The 20,138-nt window shown below is 49.2% G+C and overlaps 1 protein-coding gene across 1 annotated transcript in view; it reads right to left on the bottom strand.

Annotated features, from left to right (window-relative positions):
- Window positions 1–60: 60 nt before the first annotated feature.
- FMNL2 (formin like 2) overlaps window positions 61–20,138 on the bottom strand; it is a 130,889-nt gene continuing 110,811 nt past the window's right edge. Inside the window, 19 exon segments of the mRNA XM_071746332.1 lie at window positions 61–2,244; window positions 3,624–3,670; window positions 6,723–6,846; window positions 7,821–7,877; window positions 7,879–7,920; window positions 9,030–9,064; window positions 9,067–9,130; window positions 9,358–9,500; window positions 9,503–9,520; window positions 9,684–9,813; window positions 10,096–10,176; window positions 10,317–10,385; window positions 10,959–11,193; window positions 12,204–12,406; window positions 12,800–12,924; window positions 15,894–16,094; window positions 16,750–17,065; window positions 17,925–18,026; window positions 19,365–19,514. Of these exon segments, the coding sequence (XP_071602433.1) occupies window positions 2,206–2,244; window positions 3,624–3,670; window positions 6,723–6,846; window positions 7,821–7,877; window positions 7,879–7,920; window positions 9,030–9,064; window positions 9,067–9,130; window positions 9,358–9,500; window positions 9,503–9,520; window positions 9,684–9,813; window positions 10,096–10,176; window positions 10,317–10,385; window positions 10,959–11,193; window positions 12,204–12,406; window positions 12,800–12,924; window positions 15,894–16,094; window positions 16,750–17,065; window positions 17,925–18,026; window positions 19,365–19,514 (2,181 nt within the window). The 3' untranslated portion in view covers window positions 61–2,205.

Below are 20,138 nucleotides of genomic sequence, written 5' to 3' on the forward strand. Positions count from 1 at the left end.
AGAACACCAAGTGCAGAAAAACCCCCCAAAAAATAAAAGAAAAGCTTCTGGATCCTAGTGTAGTAGTGTAAATAGTTTATTTGATCTTATGCCAGGAACAGACCAGGAAAGTAACATGAACTGCTTTTATAAAACACTTCTAATATTGCTAAGAAGCAGGTCTATTACTAGGGAAATGCTCCAGAGAACGTGCCAGCTTTGTGGTCCAGTTTATGACACTTTTTGTCTTCAATTGGGAAAAAAAAAAAAAAAAAATTAAATACCTTTGAGCTTAGGAATGTGAAAGCTGGTGCTTTTAACCCTTGGCCTAATAAATTCCTAAATTAATTGTCCAATTTCCTTGCAGAGATCAGAAGCCCCTTCTGTCACTGCCAGTGAAGAAGCAGCTGGGCTGGCAAGTTCTCTTTAGCATCTCAAGTACACGGTGCTGTAAATGCAAGGAGGTGGCAGTTTTAAAGTAAACTTCCTGTAAATAGGTAAGCAGAGGTCAATGTGGTAACTTTGAGCCCCAAACTGTCCATTTAGTTAAATATAAAAACAAAAACTATAAGTTAAAATAACATTCAGATTGTATAGCACAGGCCGATGCATTATTTTTTTTTAAACAATATTTACAATATTACCCGGAGGCTAAAGTGGGAATAAAAGAGAAGTGTAAAAACCATAAAAAACTGCACCAATTTTGTAGCAAAATATCTGTACATTTAAAAACAGATTATCATATAACTACACATTATCCAAGGGGAAAAAAAAAAAAAAAAAATAAAAAAAAAAAGGACCTTTCACCAGTGGTTCACATAAGCACAACGTAAAAGAAAAAAAAAAAAAAAAAAAGAAATTCAGTGGTTAAATACTATACAATAAATTTTTACAAGTAACATATTGATGCCATGAGACCAGGAAAGGTTAAGCTGTAAGCAAAAAATGTATCTTGGGGGGAAAATACAAACTTCTCTTCAGTCCAGCTCTTCAGGGCTGGGAAGCTGCTGGCGAGCCCCCAGCACTGAGCCTTTGCTGCTGGGGGAACTGCTGCAAACTCCGTGCTGCTCAGGTCTCCTCTCCCCTTTTTTTTTTTTTTTTTTTAAGCTGTTCAAGTGGAGAACCTCCCGGGGTTTTTCATTTTTGTTATTTAAGCTTGGGCTTCCCTGGCCAAATGACCCTTAGCAGGGAATCTGGATTGTCCAAGGAAGGCGGAGCTGGAGTGGGGTGGGAAGGGCACAGAGCAGGAACTGCAAGGGTCCTCAGAGCCCTAATACTGGTGATGGAGATGTTAATCCCTTAGTGCTAATTAATAAATATGCTGTTAGCCAAAAGCTGCCTCTAGCTGAAGAAGACAGACCACACCTCAGCCACCCCTGGGGCTCTGTTCCTCCCCTCCCTGCTGCAGCACCGGGGGTGTCCACGGGTGCTCTGCACACCCTGTGCCCACCTCCCTGTGCCACCCCCCACCCACCCAGGCTGCCTGGTGGGAAAAGGGAATGGGGCTCTGCCTGGAATTGTCTCCATGTGACACAGAGGAAGCCCCTAAATGTCTCCCTTTTAGGGGGAAAAAAAAAAACAACCCAACCCAAACCAACAACCAACAAACCAAGGCAAACCAAAGGCAGTGAGTGTGGCCAAAGCCAAGGCTCCCTGGGGGGTGGACAAGATGTCCAAGTGTTGTCACCTGCTCCCACCCAGCCCAGGCTGCAGGGCCACAGGGGAGCAGCCACTGCACTTGTCCAGAACCAAACCAAACACCCGAAAACAACGCGTGGTTTGTCGGTTGTGTTGTTGTTGGTTTTGTTTGGTTTTTTTTTTTTTTCTACATTTTGGTTAAAAAAAAACAAACCACCGAGCAAGGTATTGGTGTGAAGAGACACCCAATCAACTCAAGCCCTCTTGCTTGGGTTAATTTGAGCAGGTACTTCAGATTTAGGCACTTGTTGGCTAGGGCTGGGTGCAGAGCCCACGGCTGAGGTCCCGAATGGGTCCGGGTGGGTTTCGGTGACTCCCGGGTCCCCCCGGCCCTTCCCAAGTCCAAAGTCCCTCTTCCCCGAGGCCGCCGGGGAGCGGCAGGGCCCGGAGCTGAGGCAGAGGGGACAAGGTCTGACTCCAGCACCCCCTGGTTCCTCGGCACCCGTGTGCCCCCAGCTCACATGGGGATCTCAGCACCGTTTGCAGAGCGCAGGTTCTGATCGTCGAAGCGGCGCCGGACGCTCCTCCTCAGCGCGTCGGCCCGGCGGTACGGCTGGTTCCGAAGATCTGCAGGGCAGGAGGGAGGCCTTGGGTCAGCAGGCAACAAGCACCCCCGCCCCACCGGCACCCACCACGCACCCGAGACAAAGGAGAGGAGGGGGGGGAAAAAAAAAAACCAAACAAAACACCAAACCGAAACCCAAAAAAGGTCCTGCTGGAAGCCAATCAAAGCAGCTTGTGTAGGGAAAGCGGCTCCAACCCAAGGAGAGCAGAAGGCAGCAAGGAGGGGGGTGGCCTCGGTCTAGGCACCCAAGCAGCAGGTAATACTGGTGAAATACTTGGGGATACTGGTGGGAGGGGCTGGGCTGCTGGTGGGTGATGCTGGCAGTGGAACATCGACCCAGGTTCTGCTGGTGCTCGTGGGCATCACCGAGGAGGCCACAGAAGCTGCCACCAGGCTGCCCCGGGACCTCTGGCAGCCTCAGCAGCACCAGCAGGAGCTGGAGGAGTTTTCTAAAGAGGGGTGAAGCTCACGGGGAGGTGTGAGCCTGGGCACAAGTGGTTGGCATCACAAGGGGGGGTCCATGCTCCCTATACACCCCTTTATTTAAGAGGAGAAGCAGCTGGCACCAGCTGGCAAAGCTCCAGCTGCTCCACCACTGCCATCCCTGGGTGCAGAGACAGATGCTCCTCAGCTGAAGGCAGTGGTGAGGCCAACCCCCTCCCTCCTCCTCCTCCTCTTTCTCCTGGCTGGCACCAAAGCCCAACCTGACCCTACTGCTGGGAGGGAAACGGTGGGAATACTGAGCATGCAAGGGACTGGAGAGAGGAGAAAGCTGGAGATGGAGGTGCTGTTACACATGGGATACACCAAGCACACGTGGAACCCCCGACAAGTTAATTCGAGGTAAAATATTCCTCTCCTGGAAGCCAAATTTGCCTTGGACTGGGCAAACCCTCCCTCAGATGTCCTGAGGGATGACTTATGGCTGGGGTGAAATACAACTCCCAAACTCCTCAGCCCTTGGTGTGCCCCAGGAGGTGGTGATCTGCTTCAGGGTGCCCTCTCCCACCTCCACGTGTCCATCTCTCCTGGCCCATTTTACTGGCCATACAGGACCAAGATGGGGGACAGCAGAATGTCCAGGGGGCTGAAACACCCCAGGGACCAGCTTGTCTCTTTGGGATCAACTTTGAAGAGAAAAGGCCAAAACGGAAAGGGTCCTGCAGATGGTCACCAGCCCATGGGCTCTGGATCCCTGACACAGGGGAAAAAAAAAGGGGTCTGGGTCTCCAGGGGCTTTTAGGCTCTCACCAGTATTACCCTTTAGCCACATCTACCAACAGGCTGCCTGGCATACAGAGAGAGGAGGAAGCTAAGTAAAAAGTGATGCTTGCCAGCTCTGTGTATCCTCCACCACCGGTGTGCTAGAAGAAATCCTTACCCTCGAGTGAACATTTGGAAATTTAGTGATATTATTCTTCTTTAGGGCTAAACAGAAACAAACAAAAAAACAACCAAAACAAAACAAAAAGAAAAAAAAAACAACAAAGAACAAAACAAAACAGAACACAAAATGATGGTTAAGTTAAAAAATGGGATGGAAAATGAAAAGCAAGTCAACTCAGTGTTCAAAACTCCCAGGCAGGTCAGCCAACAGAGCAAGAAGGGTGAGGGCAGGGCTGGGAGAGGAGGGAGACCTGGTGAGGGACAGGAGGGCCACCCCACCTCTTGCTACCCAGATTCCAAGCTGCTTTGAAGATTGGCTCCAGGAAGATACCACAGCAAGTAACTGGAAAGAGCAGATAACCCCCGAGCTGGTCAGAGTTCGTGGGTTTATTAGAAGCAGTCATGAAAATACAGCTCACCCAGGGGAAACACTGTTGTCTTCTTCAGCTGCTGAAGGCCTGAGCTGAAGACAGCAGTGTTGGCAGCCATGCAGGTTACACACACCCTCCTCACACCTTACACCATGGGATGTGCACTGCTCAGTTCCATGCCAACCTTTTCCTCCTTCCCCCCCACCTCCTGCCCCAGCTGTGCCCTGGGAGCAGCTCTGGCTTGGTGCAGACAAAGTTGGCATGGAACTGCAGGAGGTTAAAGGTGGATGTGAGTGAATGAGAGGAGGTTTCATGCTCCTGTGCCTCACATGCAGACATGCAGGTGCTGGGTAACTAAAATCTAACCCGGGACAGTCCCTGCTGAGGACACAGGTGAGGAACAGACAACCCAGCCAAGCCCAAAAGCAAACCCCAAGAAGGTCCCACTAAGATCATGCAGCCCCTGGTCCCCCTCTGGCACACAGCTGAGGTGTTACATGCATCTTCCAGAGCTGGAGCAGCAGATGGAGGAAGATCTGCTGGCCAGAAGAGGTGACATAGAAAAGCCAAGTGAGCTGTCACTGCCTGACTGGGGTTGACCTCCTCAGTCTGGTGAACCTGCACCACATCCACTGTGACTTCCACCACTTGCTGTTCTATGGCATCTGCCAGCAGGGTGGGAGGTGCCTTTGGAAGCACCGAGTCAATGGGGATGGAAGGAAAAAAAAGTGACAGGGACAGAGGAACATGCAAGAGAGGTGACAGAAATACAACTTGGGGTGGACGCCGGACACGACTACACACTCAACATTCACATGATCCTGGCTGAGATCCGTACAAACGGAGAGGTGTCAACGAAATTGAAAAAAAAAATAATCTACAGCAACCTTTCTTTTTTCTAAGAGCATCAGGTGTGAAAGAGGAATAGTTTAGTAATGGAATTCCTCAGTGAGAACAGGATCGCAGAAAAACCGAGAGCCCCGCTTGGCGGTTCGAGCGGTAAAGGGCACGGTCTTCAGCACTGCATGGGAATAACAACAGCCAAACAGACAAAGAGCCATCAGCAGAGGATCCACGGGGTTAGTACAGGGTTAGTGCTGGGGCAGGGACACCCAGGGACCCTCTGGCACAGCTGCCTGACTGCCCTGACCCACAGGGCAATGAGTTTTCCGGGATGGATGTTGGGATGTGACGTGGTCTCAGCCCTCCCGAGAGGCTCCTGCTCCAGGAAGCTCTGGGGTCCCTGCTTACTGCAGGGGGTTGGGTCTGATGACCTTTAGAGGTCCCTTCCAACCCCAAATTATTCTCTAAAAGGGGGTGGTGTCAGCCACACACCTTTCCTGAGGAGGCACAACCCAATTTCAAGTGACACTTCTGGTCGTACCCATCCCCTTCACTGCCATCTCAGGGGCCATACCTGAGTCCCACCTGTGCCCACCCTTTTTTACTCCATGGCTTTATGGTTACATCAGGGCCCTCAGAGACATCTCTGTGGTTGGGAAACAGCAGGCAGGAGACCAGAGGAAATGTTTAATTTTGGTCTGGCACTCCCTCCATGGGATGCTCCTCCATGTGGATGCTCTCCTGCCACACAATCTGTTTCTCCTGCAGAGCAGGAGAACTACTTACCCCATTAAACAAGCTTCCAGGAGGCTGAGGGAGGTGCAGCAGCAGTAGCAGATTAGATATTATACCAACTCTGCCTTCAAACAGAGAATATTATCTTAGGAAGCTATTAATCACAGTTAAAAGGAGTTGTGAAAGCTTCAAGCATTTCAGCTCTGTAATCTAGCTGGGCAAAAATTGCCTGGCTTCCCTTGGTGAGTGGTAAAACAGCTTTCCTGCCTCCTGCAGGAACAACTCATCTGAAAAAAAACATCCAGGAGCAGAAGCCAAAGAAATTTGGCCCTAAGACCTTTCCTTTGAGCTTCTGTGCAATGGAAACAAATTACTGTAAGGCTTTTGAAGTGTTAAAATCATGTTCTTTCCCCAGCACAGGTGAAGAAAAGGGCAGTAAAACCAAAGCACTGCAGTCAGAGCAGCTGTAGAGTTTACAATCATTTGACTCCTGAGCAAAATGCAATTTAGAAGGTGTCTCTTCTTATCAGCAAATGTTTGCACCTGAGTCCTGACTGTCTCTGGCCAGGGCAGGGGGGTTCTGTGCCTCTCCCTAGGCTGGGATCAGTGCAGACTCTGCCCACCCATCTGAGAAGCAGTAAAACCAGAAGCAGCTTAGGGTGATAAATCATTCAGGTCTGACTAAATGATTTGCTGTAACTGTGCAGTAATGTGCTGCAATTACTGTTAGTACATTTTAATGAAAATGTAGGCTCTTAATAATGTTAAACATCTGTCATTCATTTATGTGGGGGGGGGGGGGGGGGAAAGGGTTCCTGGGAAAGCTCTGCAGGACATGCACCTCCCCACCAGAGCATCAGCTGAGATGGAGCACGGCTGCCTTGCAGCTCTGGGAATGTCCCCAGGGGCTGGAGGAGCAGAACCAAGGACCCAAAGGGGCTGTGCAGGCAGCAGCTCACTGGGGGTTGGTTTGTTAGAGACCATTAGCGCAAAAGCTTCTGTGCTTGATCAACACCCCGAGCTGTGCAGAGTGTCAAGGCTCCTTGAGGAAGGACCCCAAGCACTTGCAGCAGCTGCTGGGCAGATGCCCAGAGCTCTTCTTGGTGAAGGGGCCCCTGAGGTCAGAGGGCAGGAGGTGCTCTTACCTGTGATGATGTCCTCAATGGCCCCATCCTTCCCCTCATACACGTGTCTGTTATCCTTCACCTGCCGCCGCCTCAGCTCTGCAATCAGCTCCTGCTGCTGCCTCTTGGTTTTATGGGAAGGGGACTGAAAGAAGAGAAGAGAAGAGAAGAGAAGAGAAGAGAAGAGAAGAGAAGAGAAGAGAAGAGAAGAGAAGAGAAGAGAAGAGAAGAAGAGAAGAGAGAAGAGAGAAGAGAGAAGAGAGAAGAGAGAAGAGAGAAGAGAGAAGAGAGAAGAGAGAAGAGAGAAGAGAGAAGAGAAGAGAAGAGAAGAGAAGAGAGAGAAGAGAAGAGAAGGGAGAAGAGAAGAGAAGAGAAGAGAAGAGAGAAAAGAAGAGAAGAAGAGAAAAGAGAAGAGAAGAGAAGAGAAGAGAAGAGAAGAGAAGAGAAGAGAAGAGAAGAGAAGAAGAAGAAAGAGAAGAGAAGAGAAAGAAGAGAAGAGAAGAGAAGAGAAGAGAAGAGAAGAGAAGAGAAGAGAAGAGAAGAGAAGAGAAGAGGAAGAGAAGAGAAGAGAAGAGAAGAAGGTTTGGAGGACTGATCTCCACCTCTTCCCTGCTTCCCCTGAAGAGCCCCAGGAGATCCCTCTGCCAGCAGCCAGGAACCAGCAGCTTCCTGGCCACTTTTTTCAAGAGAAGAACACACACACACACCTGTGTTTGGCTCGTGTCCCCTGCAGGGGACAGGCAGAGTGACACCTAACCTGGCTGTTCTTTCTTACCTCTCTAGTCCCCCTCCCAGCCTTCTCAGCACTTGGAACTGAGCTCCATGCTCTTACCTCTGGAAGCATTAGGGGAAGCAGGAGAGAAAAGGCTTTCTGCCCAAGGGAAAAGCTTGGCTGGGACTAAAGAGCCCAGCTGGGGCTGCTGCAGGAGAAAACACTCAGTTGCACCTTATAAACTTCTTTTGGGTCTCTCCATAAGAAGGAAACTCCAGAGACCACTTATTTAGAGGCAAGAATAAGCTGGGGCAACTGAAGCTCTTCACACATAGCTGAGGTTTTCTAAACTACCCACAGAAAAACATGAGCACAATAGCTCCTGCTAAGAGGAATCTGTTTCATACCTTTTGGTCCTGTTGCTCCATCAATGCCTCTTGCTCCATAAGTTTTTCCATTAAGGCCTTGTTCCTGCTTTTTTCTCAGCTCGTTCTCTTCTTCTGCTTGCTATTTATCACAAAAAAATAAAATAAAATAAAAAAAACAAGACCAAACAAAGCCAACCCAGGTTACAGCTTCCAGTTGCTATAAGAACTTAAACCTTACAAATGAGTAACACTATCACTTGGTGCCATGGGGCTTTCCAGGGAAGCAAATGTAGGCTCTGAAGTAGGCTCTGAAATGAAGCAAACTTGTGTGTAGCAGTTTATCTGCCTCTGAACAATCTGAAAAATCTGGGCTGGGAGAGCCCTTCCCAGGTGGGCACAAAACCGTCCTCTCCCAGTCCCCAAAGCCATGTAATCAGGGTTACAGGGGCAGCCACCCCAGACATTCAATTCCTGAGGTTTCCTCCTTTGTCTCAAACAGCCCCTGAAAATAATCCCCAAACCAACTTATTTGTGCTTGCCCTGGGCTGGGGAGGATGGATCACAACAGAGCCAAAGCCAGAGAGGAGCCCTAAGCCAGGCTGGAAACCAGGAATGGGAAGGGGGAAAAGGGGAAAAGGAGAAAAGGGGAACAAGGGGGGAAAGGGGAGAAAGGGAAGAAAGACAGGGGAAAAGAGGGGGAAAGAGGGGAGAAAGAGAGAAAGATGAAAGAGAAAGAGAAAGAGAAAGAGAAAGAGAAAGAGAAAGAGAAAGAGAAAGAGAAAGAGAAAAGAGAAAGAGAAAGAGAAAGAGAAAGAGAAAGAGAAAGAGAAAGAGAAAGAGAAGAGAGAAGAGAGAAAGAGAAGAGAGAAAGAGAAGAGAGAAAAAGAGAAAGAGAAAAGAGAAGAGAAAAAGAGAAAGAGAAAGAGAAAGAGAAAGAGAAAGAGAAAGAGAAAGAGAAGAGAAAGAGAAAGAGAAGAGAAGAGAAGAGAAGAGAAGAGAAGAGAAGAGAAGAGAAGAGAAGAGAAGAGAAGAGAAGAGAAGAGAAGAGAGAAGAGAGGAGAAGAAGGAGAAGGAGAAGGAGAAGGAGAAGGAGAAGGAGAAGGAGAAGGAGAAGGAGAAGGAGAAGGAGAAGGAGAAGGAGAAGGAGAAGGAGAAGGAGAAGGAGAAGGAGAAGGAGAAGGAGAAGGAGAAGGAGAAGGAGAAGGAGAAGGAGAAGGAGAAGGAGAAGGAGAAGATGCCCCTGCTCACCTTGTAGGCCTTCACAAAGCGGACAAACACTGGAAGAAGACTGAGGGGGGGGTTGTCTTGGGGTTCTCCCCAAAGTACTTCACAGCATCATCAAAGGCATCCTACAAAAAAAGCACAGGGATTTCAAGCTCACCACCCCTTACTGCAGTGCAAAAAGGCCCTAGATCTCCCCTGCACATGGACCCCCTTGGCTCAGCCCAGCTCATCCACACCTTGAACCCAGGGCACTGCTGCCCCTTCTCCTCCCTGCCGTGTCCTGTGTTGTGACATGCTGCTGCTCACTGTGTCCCTTGCACCCCAGGGGCAGACCCTGAGGACACAGGCATACCTGGGCTATTTTGGCATCATCCTGCAGTTTCTTTAGCTTCCCTTCGTTGTTCTGGATGAACTCCTTCAGCATGGTGTTGTGGTCATGCATGGTGTACTCTCGCTTCGTCAGGTCCAGGCCCCTCTGCAGCTCCTTCACGTCAGGAGGACGTTTTCCAGAGACACTAGGAAACAAAACCCAACCAAACCACTGCATTGCTCCTGCTCTGCCAGCACCTCAACCCACAGCCTGCACAATCCCTCCTCAGGATGTGCCCTCCCAGGCCCATGCCCAGCGTGCTGGGAGGTCCCTGCCCGCTGCTGGGCACGCAGAGGAGGGGAGGGTACCTGCAGCAGCCTTCTCCACGTAATGGAGCTCGTTGTAAAAGAGGGACACGTGCTGGTATTTCTCCTTCACCACATTTGAAATGTAGTGCAGCAGGGTCTGCTTCCTGTCTGTCGACTTTGTTTCCAGGAGCTGGGACAGAAGGCAGAGATGTGGTGGAGGTGCAGCAGCAGCTCCACACCGAGTGACCCCGACCCGTGTTCCCTGGGTTTCTCCACCTGAAAGAGGGCTGGAAAAGCTGCCTGACACCTGGAGTGGGTGTTCTGCAAGCTGTGGTCTCTGAAGACACAAGCCTCCTGCTAAGCTGCCCTCCCTGATACCAACAAGCAGAGCAAACACCAGGTCCCCCAGCAGCCACTGCCCAGGCACACAGGAGATGTCCCCCACTCATTCCCCCACCTCTGGTTCACTCACCAGGTCCAAACTCTGTAGCTTAAACCCATACACAGCTCCTCGTTTGCTGCTGTTCATGTAGTTCCCAAGGGCCAGGATTATCTGCCAGGATGAAACAGAGCAGAGCATGGATTTTCAGGACAAATGCCCAGCTGGAAGGAGAGCTGGCAGGTCAGCACCCAGGTATGGTTCCAGTGCAGGTGAGAGATGAAGCTACTGAATATATCTAAGCCCAGACCTACCTCCAGTATCTTCTTAAGCTTCTGGGATGATTTTATGGAGACAGATGCAGCTATTATTGCATGAAGTTGCTGCAGGTAAACACAGGAAGAGCTTTGGTTAATGCATGTCCAACCCAAGAGTAAAATAATAAACAGAACACACCCATTTGGAAAAAAAATCCTCTTGTTTTCACCCATACCATGAGCCCCAGCATGAATGTTCTCCTGCTCTGACACGTCAGGATTATAAATAATTTATTTGCCCAGCAGCTTTACCACACTGAGATGTGGTTGGGTGAGGGTGCATTCATGTTTCCATCCTTACAAGTGTGAAAGATGCACCAGGCTGAACGGGACACACTTCAAGGAGCCCACAGACCAGCACTGATCATAACCTTCCTTCATGATATAAATAAAGAGATTTTCATTTAAGCTGATTTTAAACTTCTACAGGGCAAAGGAACAGGACAGGATGGAGCAGTCCAGGCTACCAGCTGCCACACAAACAGCTCCATGAAAAAAAAGAGCTCAAAACCCACTTTTCATTTGCCTGTTTCTCGTCCTGTCCCCATGAAACTCACTACCACACCACAACACTGCAACCATCTCTCTCTGGTGGAAAACAACCCTCTGGGTGTGCCCCAGGGGGTGTCCCTGACTCACTGGGGTCAGCATCTGGATGCTCTCTGCAAAGTTGCCAATGAAGGCCATGATGGTCATCTTCTGCATCAGCCTCTCGATCTTGCTGAACTGCATCATGAAGCGGTCCTCGTCCGAGAGGTTCTCGATGGGTTTCCTTTCCCTCTCGTAGAGTCTCAGGACTTTGACTTCATTCTCAGTGGGCAGGAACCTCATCAGGCATTCCACAAAATCCACTGGCAACGTTTTCAGGTCAAACCTGTGTGGTGACAGCCCAGAAGCAGCAGCAATGTGAGGACAAGGCTCTACACAGAACCACGGAAAAGTAACAAAGCTGCCCAAAACATGCTCAACAGGACAATGCTGCTCAACCCAATAATGGGTAGAAATTAGAATCTGGGATATTCCACCTCAATGTGAGGAGAAATTTCTTGGCTGTGATGGGGAGGGAGCCCTGTCCCAGGCTGCCCAGAGAGGTGGTGGTGGAATCTCCTTCTCTGGAGGCTTCCCAACCCCCCTGGATGTGTTCTGTGTGTCCTGCCCTGGGTGATCCTGCTGGGGCAGGGGGACTGGGGATCTCCAGCCCTGACATTCTGTGATTCCCCCCAGCTCAGCTACACCCAAACTTGAGTCAGTAACACAACAAGAACTATAAAGATGCTCTGAAGTTACTCCTTCTCCTGTTGTCCTGGATGGATCCTGCACATGCAAATGTCAAGGTGCTGCTGGACACCCTGGCTCTGTTTCCAAACACATGGCCATTCTCCCCACTCCTCCAAACCCACACCACATTTTTACCAGAGCAGGGAGATGGAGAGGAACAAACAGAAGGTTTTTTTTTTTTAATTGGACCAGAGCCTCCTGAACCCAAACAGTTGAACCTGCAGGGTCACCCTCCACACTAGCCCCAAGGCAATGCTTGTGCAGCCAAATTTTGAAGATCCTCCCCAGATGGGAAATGCCAGGTGCCTGTCATGGCCACGAGCACTAAGCACAGCAGCACACTGGATATACACAAATTAGCTTCTTTAATAGCAGAAGTGTTAATTTGTTAAGACTAAGTAGTGATGCAGCAACATGAAACTGCATTTTTTTAAATTTTCATGGAAGGGAATTTGATTTCTGGGTATTCAAAACGGTTCCATCCTTCCTCATGGATTTTTTCCAACACAGAAACATTTACATCAACTGCCAATACAAAACCATTCCACTTACCAGAATCACAGTAAATGTTAAACATATTTTTCTGCTGAGTAGTGTTTTACTTACACGTGAATGGCTTTGCATATTTCATCTGCAGTCTTTCCAGCTTTCCTTAAAGTAATGGCAAGATTTTTGGCCCTGTTGGCATCCAGTAACGTGACTTTGTTTGACCCTTTCTGAGTTATCTTCTGCTTGCTTGAAGTAAGATCAATGGCTGGACCTTGGGCTTTTGTTTTGAATATTTCTTCAAATTCATCCACATTTAAATCCTAAAAAAGAGAGAAAATTCTTTATCCCTCCTGCAGAGGACACTAAAACCCAAAGAGCATGTCATGGTCTATCCAGCCTAATGGTCTCTCCTGCCATGCTCCATTCTGCAGACCAGACCAGCTGTTTCAGGCTGGGAAAAAATGGCACCTTCCTCAGCTTGGCTGATCTGTTTTAAACAAACACACCCAAAAGGGGTTTGTAAATCCAGCCTTTATGATCAGCACCACCAGCTACCAACCCCATCCTCCTGGGGCGCTCCCACTGACCTTCCTGACTGGCTACCACGGGCCACTGCGTGAGGCTTTTGCCAAAATACCTGGATCTACCCCTGCAAATCCCAATATTCCCCGGTGTTCTGGAGAAAGGTGGGAGGCAGCAGGCAGTGCTCATACCTCCAGGATCCTTTCATCATCTATTTCATTGAAGACTGTCCCGTTGATCTGGTTGGGTTTGAGGGCGACCCAGTTGAACACCGGCATGCGGAACTTGGTCTTGATCGGCTTCTTGATTTTCACAGCTACAGAGAGCAGAGGAGAAGAAATGACAGATTCCTCCACCCCTGACAAACACCCCCCGGGGCAGCTTCCCACTCAGCACTTCAGCACTGCAGGAGGAACTGGCCAGAGCTGAATGAGCCCACTGGAAAGCCTGGAAAAATTCTGCTGCCCTGCCAGGCAAAGCTCCCCGGGAGGCTTCATCCAGCCCAGCCCCTGCTGAACCAGACAGAGCTCCAGAGCCTGTGGAAACTTCACTGTGAAGGGAAACACGTTCTTATTTTATTACCACATGTTGTCTGGAGTGATTTAAAAGCCCAGGCTATTTTTAAACGCTGCAGAAAATGGGGAGAGTGGTTAAATTTAACCCTGTCCTGCTGGCTGCAGAGCCCACCCCGGTGCGAGGTGATGCACAGCAGGCCCGTGTCACCGAGTGAGATACAGGCCAGGTGACAAGAAGGAAAAAAAGTCCCTTTGGCAAGGCTTTGGTACAGGGAGCAGCTCCTCCCACTCCTGCTGCAATGGGCAGTGCTGCTTCTCACCAGGTTCATCTTTTCAAGCTGAAGGGGGTGGGCTGCAGCAGTCTGAAATCCCAGATGTAATCACCTTGCATCATGCAGAACCAGAAAAGGGTTTAGTACCTTCCCCAGGGAAGCTCTGAAAATGAAGACTGACTACTCTGGCTCCTCTGTCAGCAGCATACTACACAGCAGTGTTGGAGCAAGGAAAACAGCTTTTCCATTCCTGTTCCCAACAGGTCTGGGAAGTACAGGAATTATTCCTGTAACTCAGTTCTCATTCCATTGCACCTGGATGTAAACGTGCAGTTGGTAGTTGCTACAAAGCACTCATGCAAGCTACAGATCAGTGGGTTTGCTCCTGAATTACTTGGAAAATAATCTGTTTCTTTCCAAGCTGCAAATATGAAGAGGAAACCCTGGTCCTTCCTCTGCAGTGGAAAAGAGCAGCTCAGCCCCTTGCCTTCAGAAGGCTGTGAGCACTGGAGCAATTAATTATTTTACTTCCCCCTAATAATTCTGTATGTTTGTTTTAACCTATTCAAGGGGACAGTTGTGTTGTGGGCCAGAGCTGGGTGAGTGCTGAAAATGTTCCTCTTGCTTTGCCATTCCACTGGTAAAACAAGAAGGGAGTTGTGTGTCCATGTCCCTTTCCTGCTCGTGCTCATTTTGCAGGCACATTGCAGAGAATAAATTACTGGCAAAAGTATTTGCTGAAACAAAGAACCATAAGTGAATAACAGGGAACATACACAATTTTCAGCTGGGTATTTTGAGAATTATTTTCATCCAGCTGGAAGACATCAACACACGTGATCAAGCTCTGCTCATCTAAACCAAACAGAGTTTTACTCTCTGCTTAATTAATGTGGTTATTTCCAAACAATTCCTAAAATAAAGAGAAGAAATAGCTTTCTACATCTGAAATACCCATGAAAAAAAAAGCAAACCCACATTTTCCACTTGCACATACATTAGAATAGATTATTAACTGCTCCTGGGTTATTTCAGGACAGCAAAGGAAGTTAACTGCCTCCTGGGCCACTTCCTGATGCAGCTCATCAAAATCTCTTAAAATTTCCATTCCTGAGCCCTGGCAAGGTGACATTCCCAGAGCTGTGCTGCTGCTGGGGACGTGGTGACAGCTGGGGACCAGACCCAGTGGAGGGCAGTGGCAGCTCAGCACTTGGGCTGCCTGGGCAGAACCCATCCAGGGTGCCTCAGAACCAAACCACACTCTCTTCATCACTTGCTGAAGTGCTTTGCTGCACCAGGACCTGCTGGGTGCCAAATCCTGCTGATTCCCAGCATCCCCAAAGCTACTGGGTGCTGTGGGAGCAAACCCTGCCTCAAGTTGCCCCCTCCCCATCCATCACCCCCCCCAATGCCCCCCCCCACACACACACATGGGCACAGCACAGGGGGAGAGGTGGGGAAGGGGGTAAATACTTAGCAATAAGCAACCTACAGAAGAGCTTGATTGGCCCATCTTACCAGGCAGCAGAAAGAACAGAGAGAAAAAACAGGAAAATGTTAGTAACTGTCAGGAAAGCAAAACTTCTTCCTTCACTGACTCCTCGCTGACCCCAGGAGCTTCTGAGAAATGCTCCTTTCTGCACAGCCATCACATCAGGAAAGGGTATTTTCAACTCTGCTTCCCTCTCCTAATCCACTGGAGAACCAAATCTCCCCTGGGCATCTCACCCAGCCCCTGGGTGAGGAGCCAGGGTGGGAGCAGGGCTTGCTCTGCTCCTCCCATCCCAAATTCACACCAGGAGGGGACACTGGGCTACAGCTCTGTCTCCTGGCACCTCGTGGCAGCTACTGCACTACCTTTTTTTTTTTTTTTTTTTTTGTAATAACACCCCAGGATTCTCTAGTTCCATGCTGCTTTTCACTTTCAGAGGAAACTTTAAAGGCTGGAATATTTAATCAGGAAAAAGCTATTAATCAGAGAGTGTATCATGCTCTCAAGATTTCCTGGGGGGCAGCACTGTGATACCAATTAGCATTTACTTGCTTGGCATATGTCAGAGAGCACATAAAAACATGATTAAAGACAGTCAGTAACTTTTTCTTCCTTCCAAAAAATTATAAGAAGTTTGCCTTTTTCTGTTTGTTTTTCTGCACAGATATTTCTTCATTGAGTTCTCAGAAGAAATCAAAACCACGAAGCTTTGCATTTCTTTCAAAACCCTATTTTGTTTGCTTCGAGCCAAAAATGATCATGCTGGGAAAACATTTTTTGGCAAATAGCTTGAGTTTCACTGAAGAAACCATCTCTTCCAGACCCAACCAAAAGCATTTGGTTGGCAAATGCTCTTTCCTCTTATAAACCCCTGGGAGCATAACCTCAGGGAGACTTCAGGGGTGTTCCTGAGGTGACAACAGAGTCCCAGCTCAGTGCCCTGACCTCACTTTCCTTTCTTTGCTAGGAATGGGCAGCACTCCAGGGAGATGTGGGGGGGTTTTACCTGCAAGCCCTGAGTTGAAGACCACGGTGGGAGAGGCTGTCCCAGGCAGGGGAGGTGCTGAGGGTGGGGGTGGTGGTGGCAGTGGAACTGCAGGAGCCGACTCCAAAGCTGGACCTGGGAGAGGAGGTGGTGGTGGAGGTGGAGGTGGTGGTGGGGGTGGTGGTGGAGGTGGCATTGTCACCGACACGGGACCATTTTGCACTAGGAAATGAAGGAAAACCAAGGTGTCACTGTGCAGGGCAACTGAAATGTCACAAGCAGAGGCAGAAAAAACTCACAACGTCCACCTCGTCCCCCACTCTGCCCCTCTTCACCACCACGAGACTGACTCAAACATTTTTTGGACCCTTCAAAGTATTTCAGTGTATTAAGAACGGAGGAAATGTTTCTCTTGCTTTGCCTATTTCATAGTAAAACCTTTGGAAACTATGAAGACAAGAGAGACATCATATTTGCTCATTATGATGATTCGAAAGATCAGACAGACAGCAATAAAAAGTCCCCTAGGTCTACAAGAAATATGCAACCAGTCAGTTCTTCAGTTCCAGATAAAAGTGAAAGTTTTAAAAACAATTTCATGGGGAAAAAAAACCCTTTTTATCACAAATATAGTCTGGAGTGTTTCTTTCACTTGACCGAAAGAAGCTGGCTGTCTTTTTCTGTCACCTGAAGGGTGTAGAAAGGGATCAGATGAACAGGGGTGAGACAGCAACCACAGGGAGGGGACCCCAGCATCCTGGGCTGCTGCCAGGTGCCATCACAACTGAAGGTGGCTTTGCTGTGACTCTCCCCAGCACAACAAACTCCACCTCCAGGTCCTGGGCAGCCCATGTCCCAAGGACAAAACGTTCCTTACCTGCCTCAGAGGCCATTGCTAGGGCAGGCAACGGTGGTGGAGGTGGTGGCAGTGGCACTGAAGATGCAGCACCAGTGACTGGTGTGACACAAGTACCAGCTGCAGCCTCTGGCCCTGCTGGCACCATCCCAGAGGCCAGAGCAACAGGAAGGATGGAGATGTCACCATCCCCTTTCTTCTGGATCTTGATGCTTCCCTGCTTCTCCAGTTCATGGATCTTTTTCTCCAGCGTTGACTGTCGCTGGATGGCTTCTTCTTTTTCTTTCACCATCTTTCTCAAGGTGTGAACCTGGGTGTTTGCATCTTTGTAGATCTCCTGGGAATGCAGCAGAGACAAGGAGCTTGCACTGGTACTCCCCAAAGGGAACACCAAGAGCAGGGTGGCACGGGAGGGTGACTGTGCCAGGAGCTCAGGACCACTGCCCTTTGATGCAAACCAAACAGCTTTTCGGTGAGGAAGAATCCAGTCAGTGTTTGTGCCAAGGCAGCAGCAGGACTGTGCACAGCACTGAGGAGAGACCTCACCTCTGGGCACCAGAACTCCTCATCATCACTTTTTCACAGTGTCTCCCACTCCTTACGTTAGTCCCAAACATCCTGTGCAGGTCCAGCCCTGATGAGTTTCAGGGAAGGAGAAGCAGAGCTCCTTACCTGGAGGGAGAGTTCACCTGCACATACCCAGGGCAGAGCCTCCAAAAGAACCCTAGAAGCACCAGGCTTTGGAAGGACACCCAGGCTGAATGAAGGTAACATTTTACTAGTATTTTTTCCTACTAAATCTGTACACCAAGAAGCAATGAGTCTGGGCTGTGCACAGAATCTGACTGCACTCAACAGCACAGCCCCAGAGCACTTGTTCCCATCCTGCTGCTCTGCCTGCAGGACTCCAGGTCCATCTCAGTGCCCCTCTGCACCCAACCAGACCACAGATAAGCTGAGGGATGAGATGTACCTGACCCATTCACTGAGTTGCTGGGACATCCAAAGTGGTTTACTTTCATCTTTGAGTGCACACACCAGGAACCCTACTTGAAATCAGCTCTGGGTTCAAACTGAGGAAGCCAACAGAAGTCCCTTGGCCAGCTCAAAGGTTCTTTAGCTCCCAAACAGCAGGAGTGCAGGAGCTGTGTCCCCTGCAGCATGGCACCCAGCCAGAGCTTTCCCCCTCCACCTACCCGGATCACATCCAGTTCTTTGTTTCTTTGCATAAGTTGCTTTTCCAGTTCCACAATCTTGGCCATGGCTTCGTTCTCCGTATCTTGGAGTTTTTCAGATAACTATCATTCAAAAGAGAAACAGATTACAGGAGTAGGGAACAGCAGTTTTCTCAGCCAACAGGTCAGGAACCATTGCTGGAGCAGTGGCAGGTGCTAAATTATTGATATCCCACCAAACCCTGAAGTCTGTCTTTGAAAAGAGAAAGGGTTCCTGCAGGTGACTGGGCACACTGAGTGCCCTGATGAAGGTTCTGATGATGATGATGATGAATGTAATCCTCCTGCTGGGACCAGCAGGTAACCTGCTGGAGTGCAGCTATGAGCCTGGCCAGTTAGGAATCCCTGCTCTACAATAAAGCCCTTAAAATGCAGTTATTTCCTATACACTAAGGCTGATCTGAAACCTCAAAACCCCACAGAACACCACAGTGGCACAGTGGCAAACCATTAGATGCTGAAATGGTGTCACCTATAAATACCACCTCTCACAATGAGGTTAATTTGATTATTAATGAACAAAACCATTTAATTCTTTTTCCCTGTGGTCTTTTAATTATTTCTTAATTTTTTTTTTTGCCAGCCTCACAAACCCGGAATCTGAAAGCCCCACTGTCCTCGCTGGCCTTTTCCATCACCACCAATCAAGCTATGACAGAAAATGATGTCCATCCTGGGACGAGTCTCATTTATGTAACAAAAGATGAGAAGCAAGCCCTTAAAGATTCACCACCATTAAATTTCCAAGCAGCTAAAAGGAGCAGATGCATGGGACACACAGTGCCATTTCTACTGCAGAAGAGCACCTCAGAGGGGCAATGCTGCACAGCCAGTTGTCAAAAGAACATGTTTTTTTTTAATTTGGAAAATATTTTAAACAGCCACACCATGTTTTCTGGACCTTGTACCACGAAGGTCAGGGACAGAAAAGCCAGGAGTGAACACTGGACACCTGCACAGTGCCATTTCCCAGTCCCTTCCCTCTGGAGCCCAGTAATGTTTCCAGACACAGAGGAGCTGCTTAGCTGCTCCACTCCCCAGTGCTGCACTGCTGAGGAATTTGGAATTTTTATGTAAATCTGCTTTTCCAGCTCCAAAGATAACCCTCTGCAAAGCCTCTATGCACCTCGTGGCTCCACCTGCAACCACACCAAGGCTGAAGCCTCTGAAGAAAGCACCCAAAAAGTTTACCTGCCTGAGAGATCACAAACTCCCTCATTTGCCAAAAAACCTGATTATTGCCCCATACAGAAGCCCAGGAGTACAAAGGCTTCTGCTGCAGTGGATATTCCTCATCCCAAAGGCTGCAGCCCTGCTGTGCCTCTGCCTCCACCCCCCCAAAACCCCACGCAACGAGTGGGCTCTGAAACCACCCCAAGGTGACAGAAGTGTGCTACTAACGTGGGAAATGTTTTCTTCCAGTTCTTCAACTCTTTCCAGGGCTGCATTCTTGGTCTCAGCATCCTCCAGCAAAGCTCCCACATCAAACACGTTGTCCAGGTAAGCCTGGATTTGCACCTGCAGCTTGTCACTCTCCGTGTGCTTCAGCTTCTGCAAAGCCAAGAAAACCCAAGGTGTCCCTCAGCTCCTCCAGCCTGTCCCAGCAGCAGGGACACCAGCAGCAGAGCTGGTGGGAGCTGAAGCCACCTCCACCACGCAGGAAAACACCTGGCATTCAAGGTTAGTTGGGGTCAGAAGTGACAAACAGCCAGGTTTGAAAGCCAGAGCTGACTGCTCAGGCTGAGCTGGCACTGGGTTTGCTTTATCTCCAGAGATAACATCAGAGCAAGGTGATGCCACCCTTGCAGACCTGTGCTTGGTGTTGTCATGGACAAAGAGTTCCTGCAGACAGCAAAAAAAAATCTTTTAGTGCTGAGCAGGAGTCTGCAGGGACAAATCAGTCCCTTGTCAACACCACCTCTGTTGTGTGTTCCCCGAGGGCAGGAAGAGGGAGAAAAATATAAAAAGGGGAATAAAAAAACAGCTTTCTTCTGCAAGAGACCATTTCCCAGAGGATGCCAGTTATCTGTCAGGAAACTCCAAGGAGGGCTTTTCCACTGGGAGATGGAGGGGACCATGGTGGCACCTGAGGGGGAGGGGGTGACACGAGTCCTGCAGCTGACAGCTGGAGCTCAGGGACGTGGCATGGGTGAGGACAACTGTGGTTCATCCTCC

The sequence above is a fragment of the Heliangelus exortis genome, chromosome 6 (genome assembly GCF_036169615.1).
Source record: "Heliangelus exortis chromosome 6, bHelExo1.hap1, whole genome shotgun sequence".
NCBI classification, from domain to species: domain Eukaryota; kingdom Metazoa; phylum Chordata; class Aves; order Apodiformes; family Trochilidae; genus Heliangelus; species Heliangelus exortis.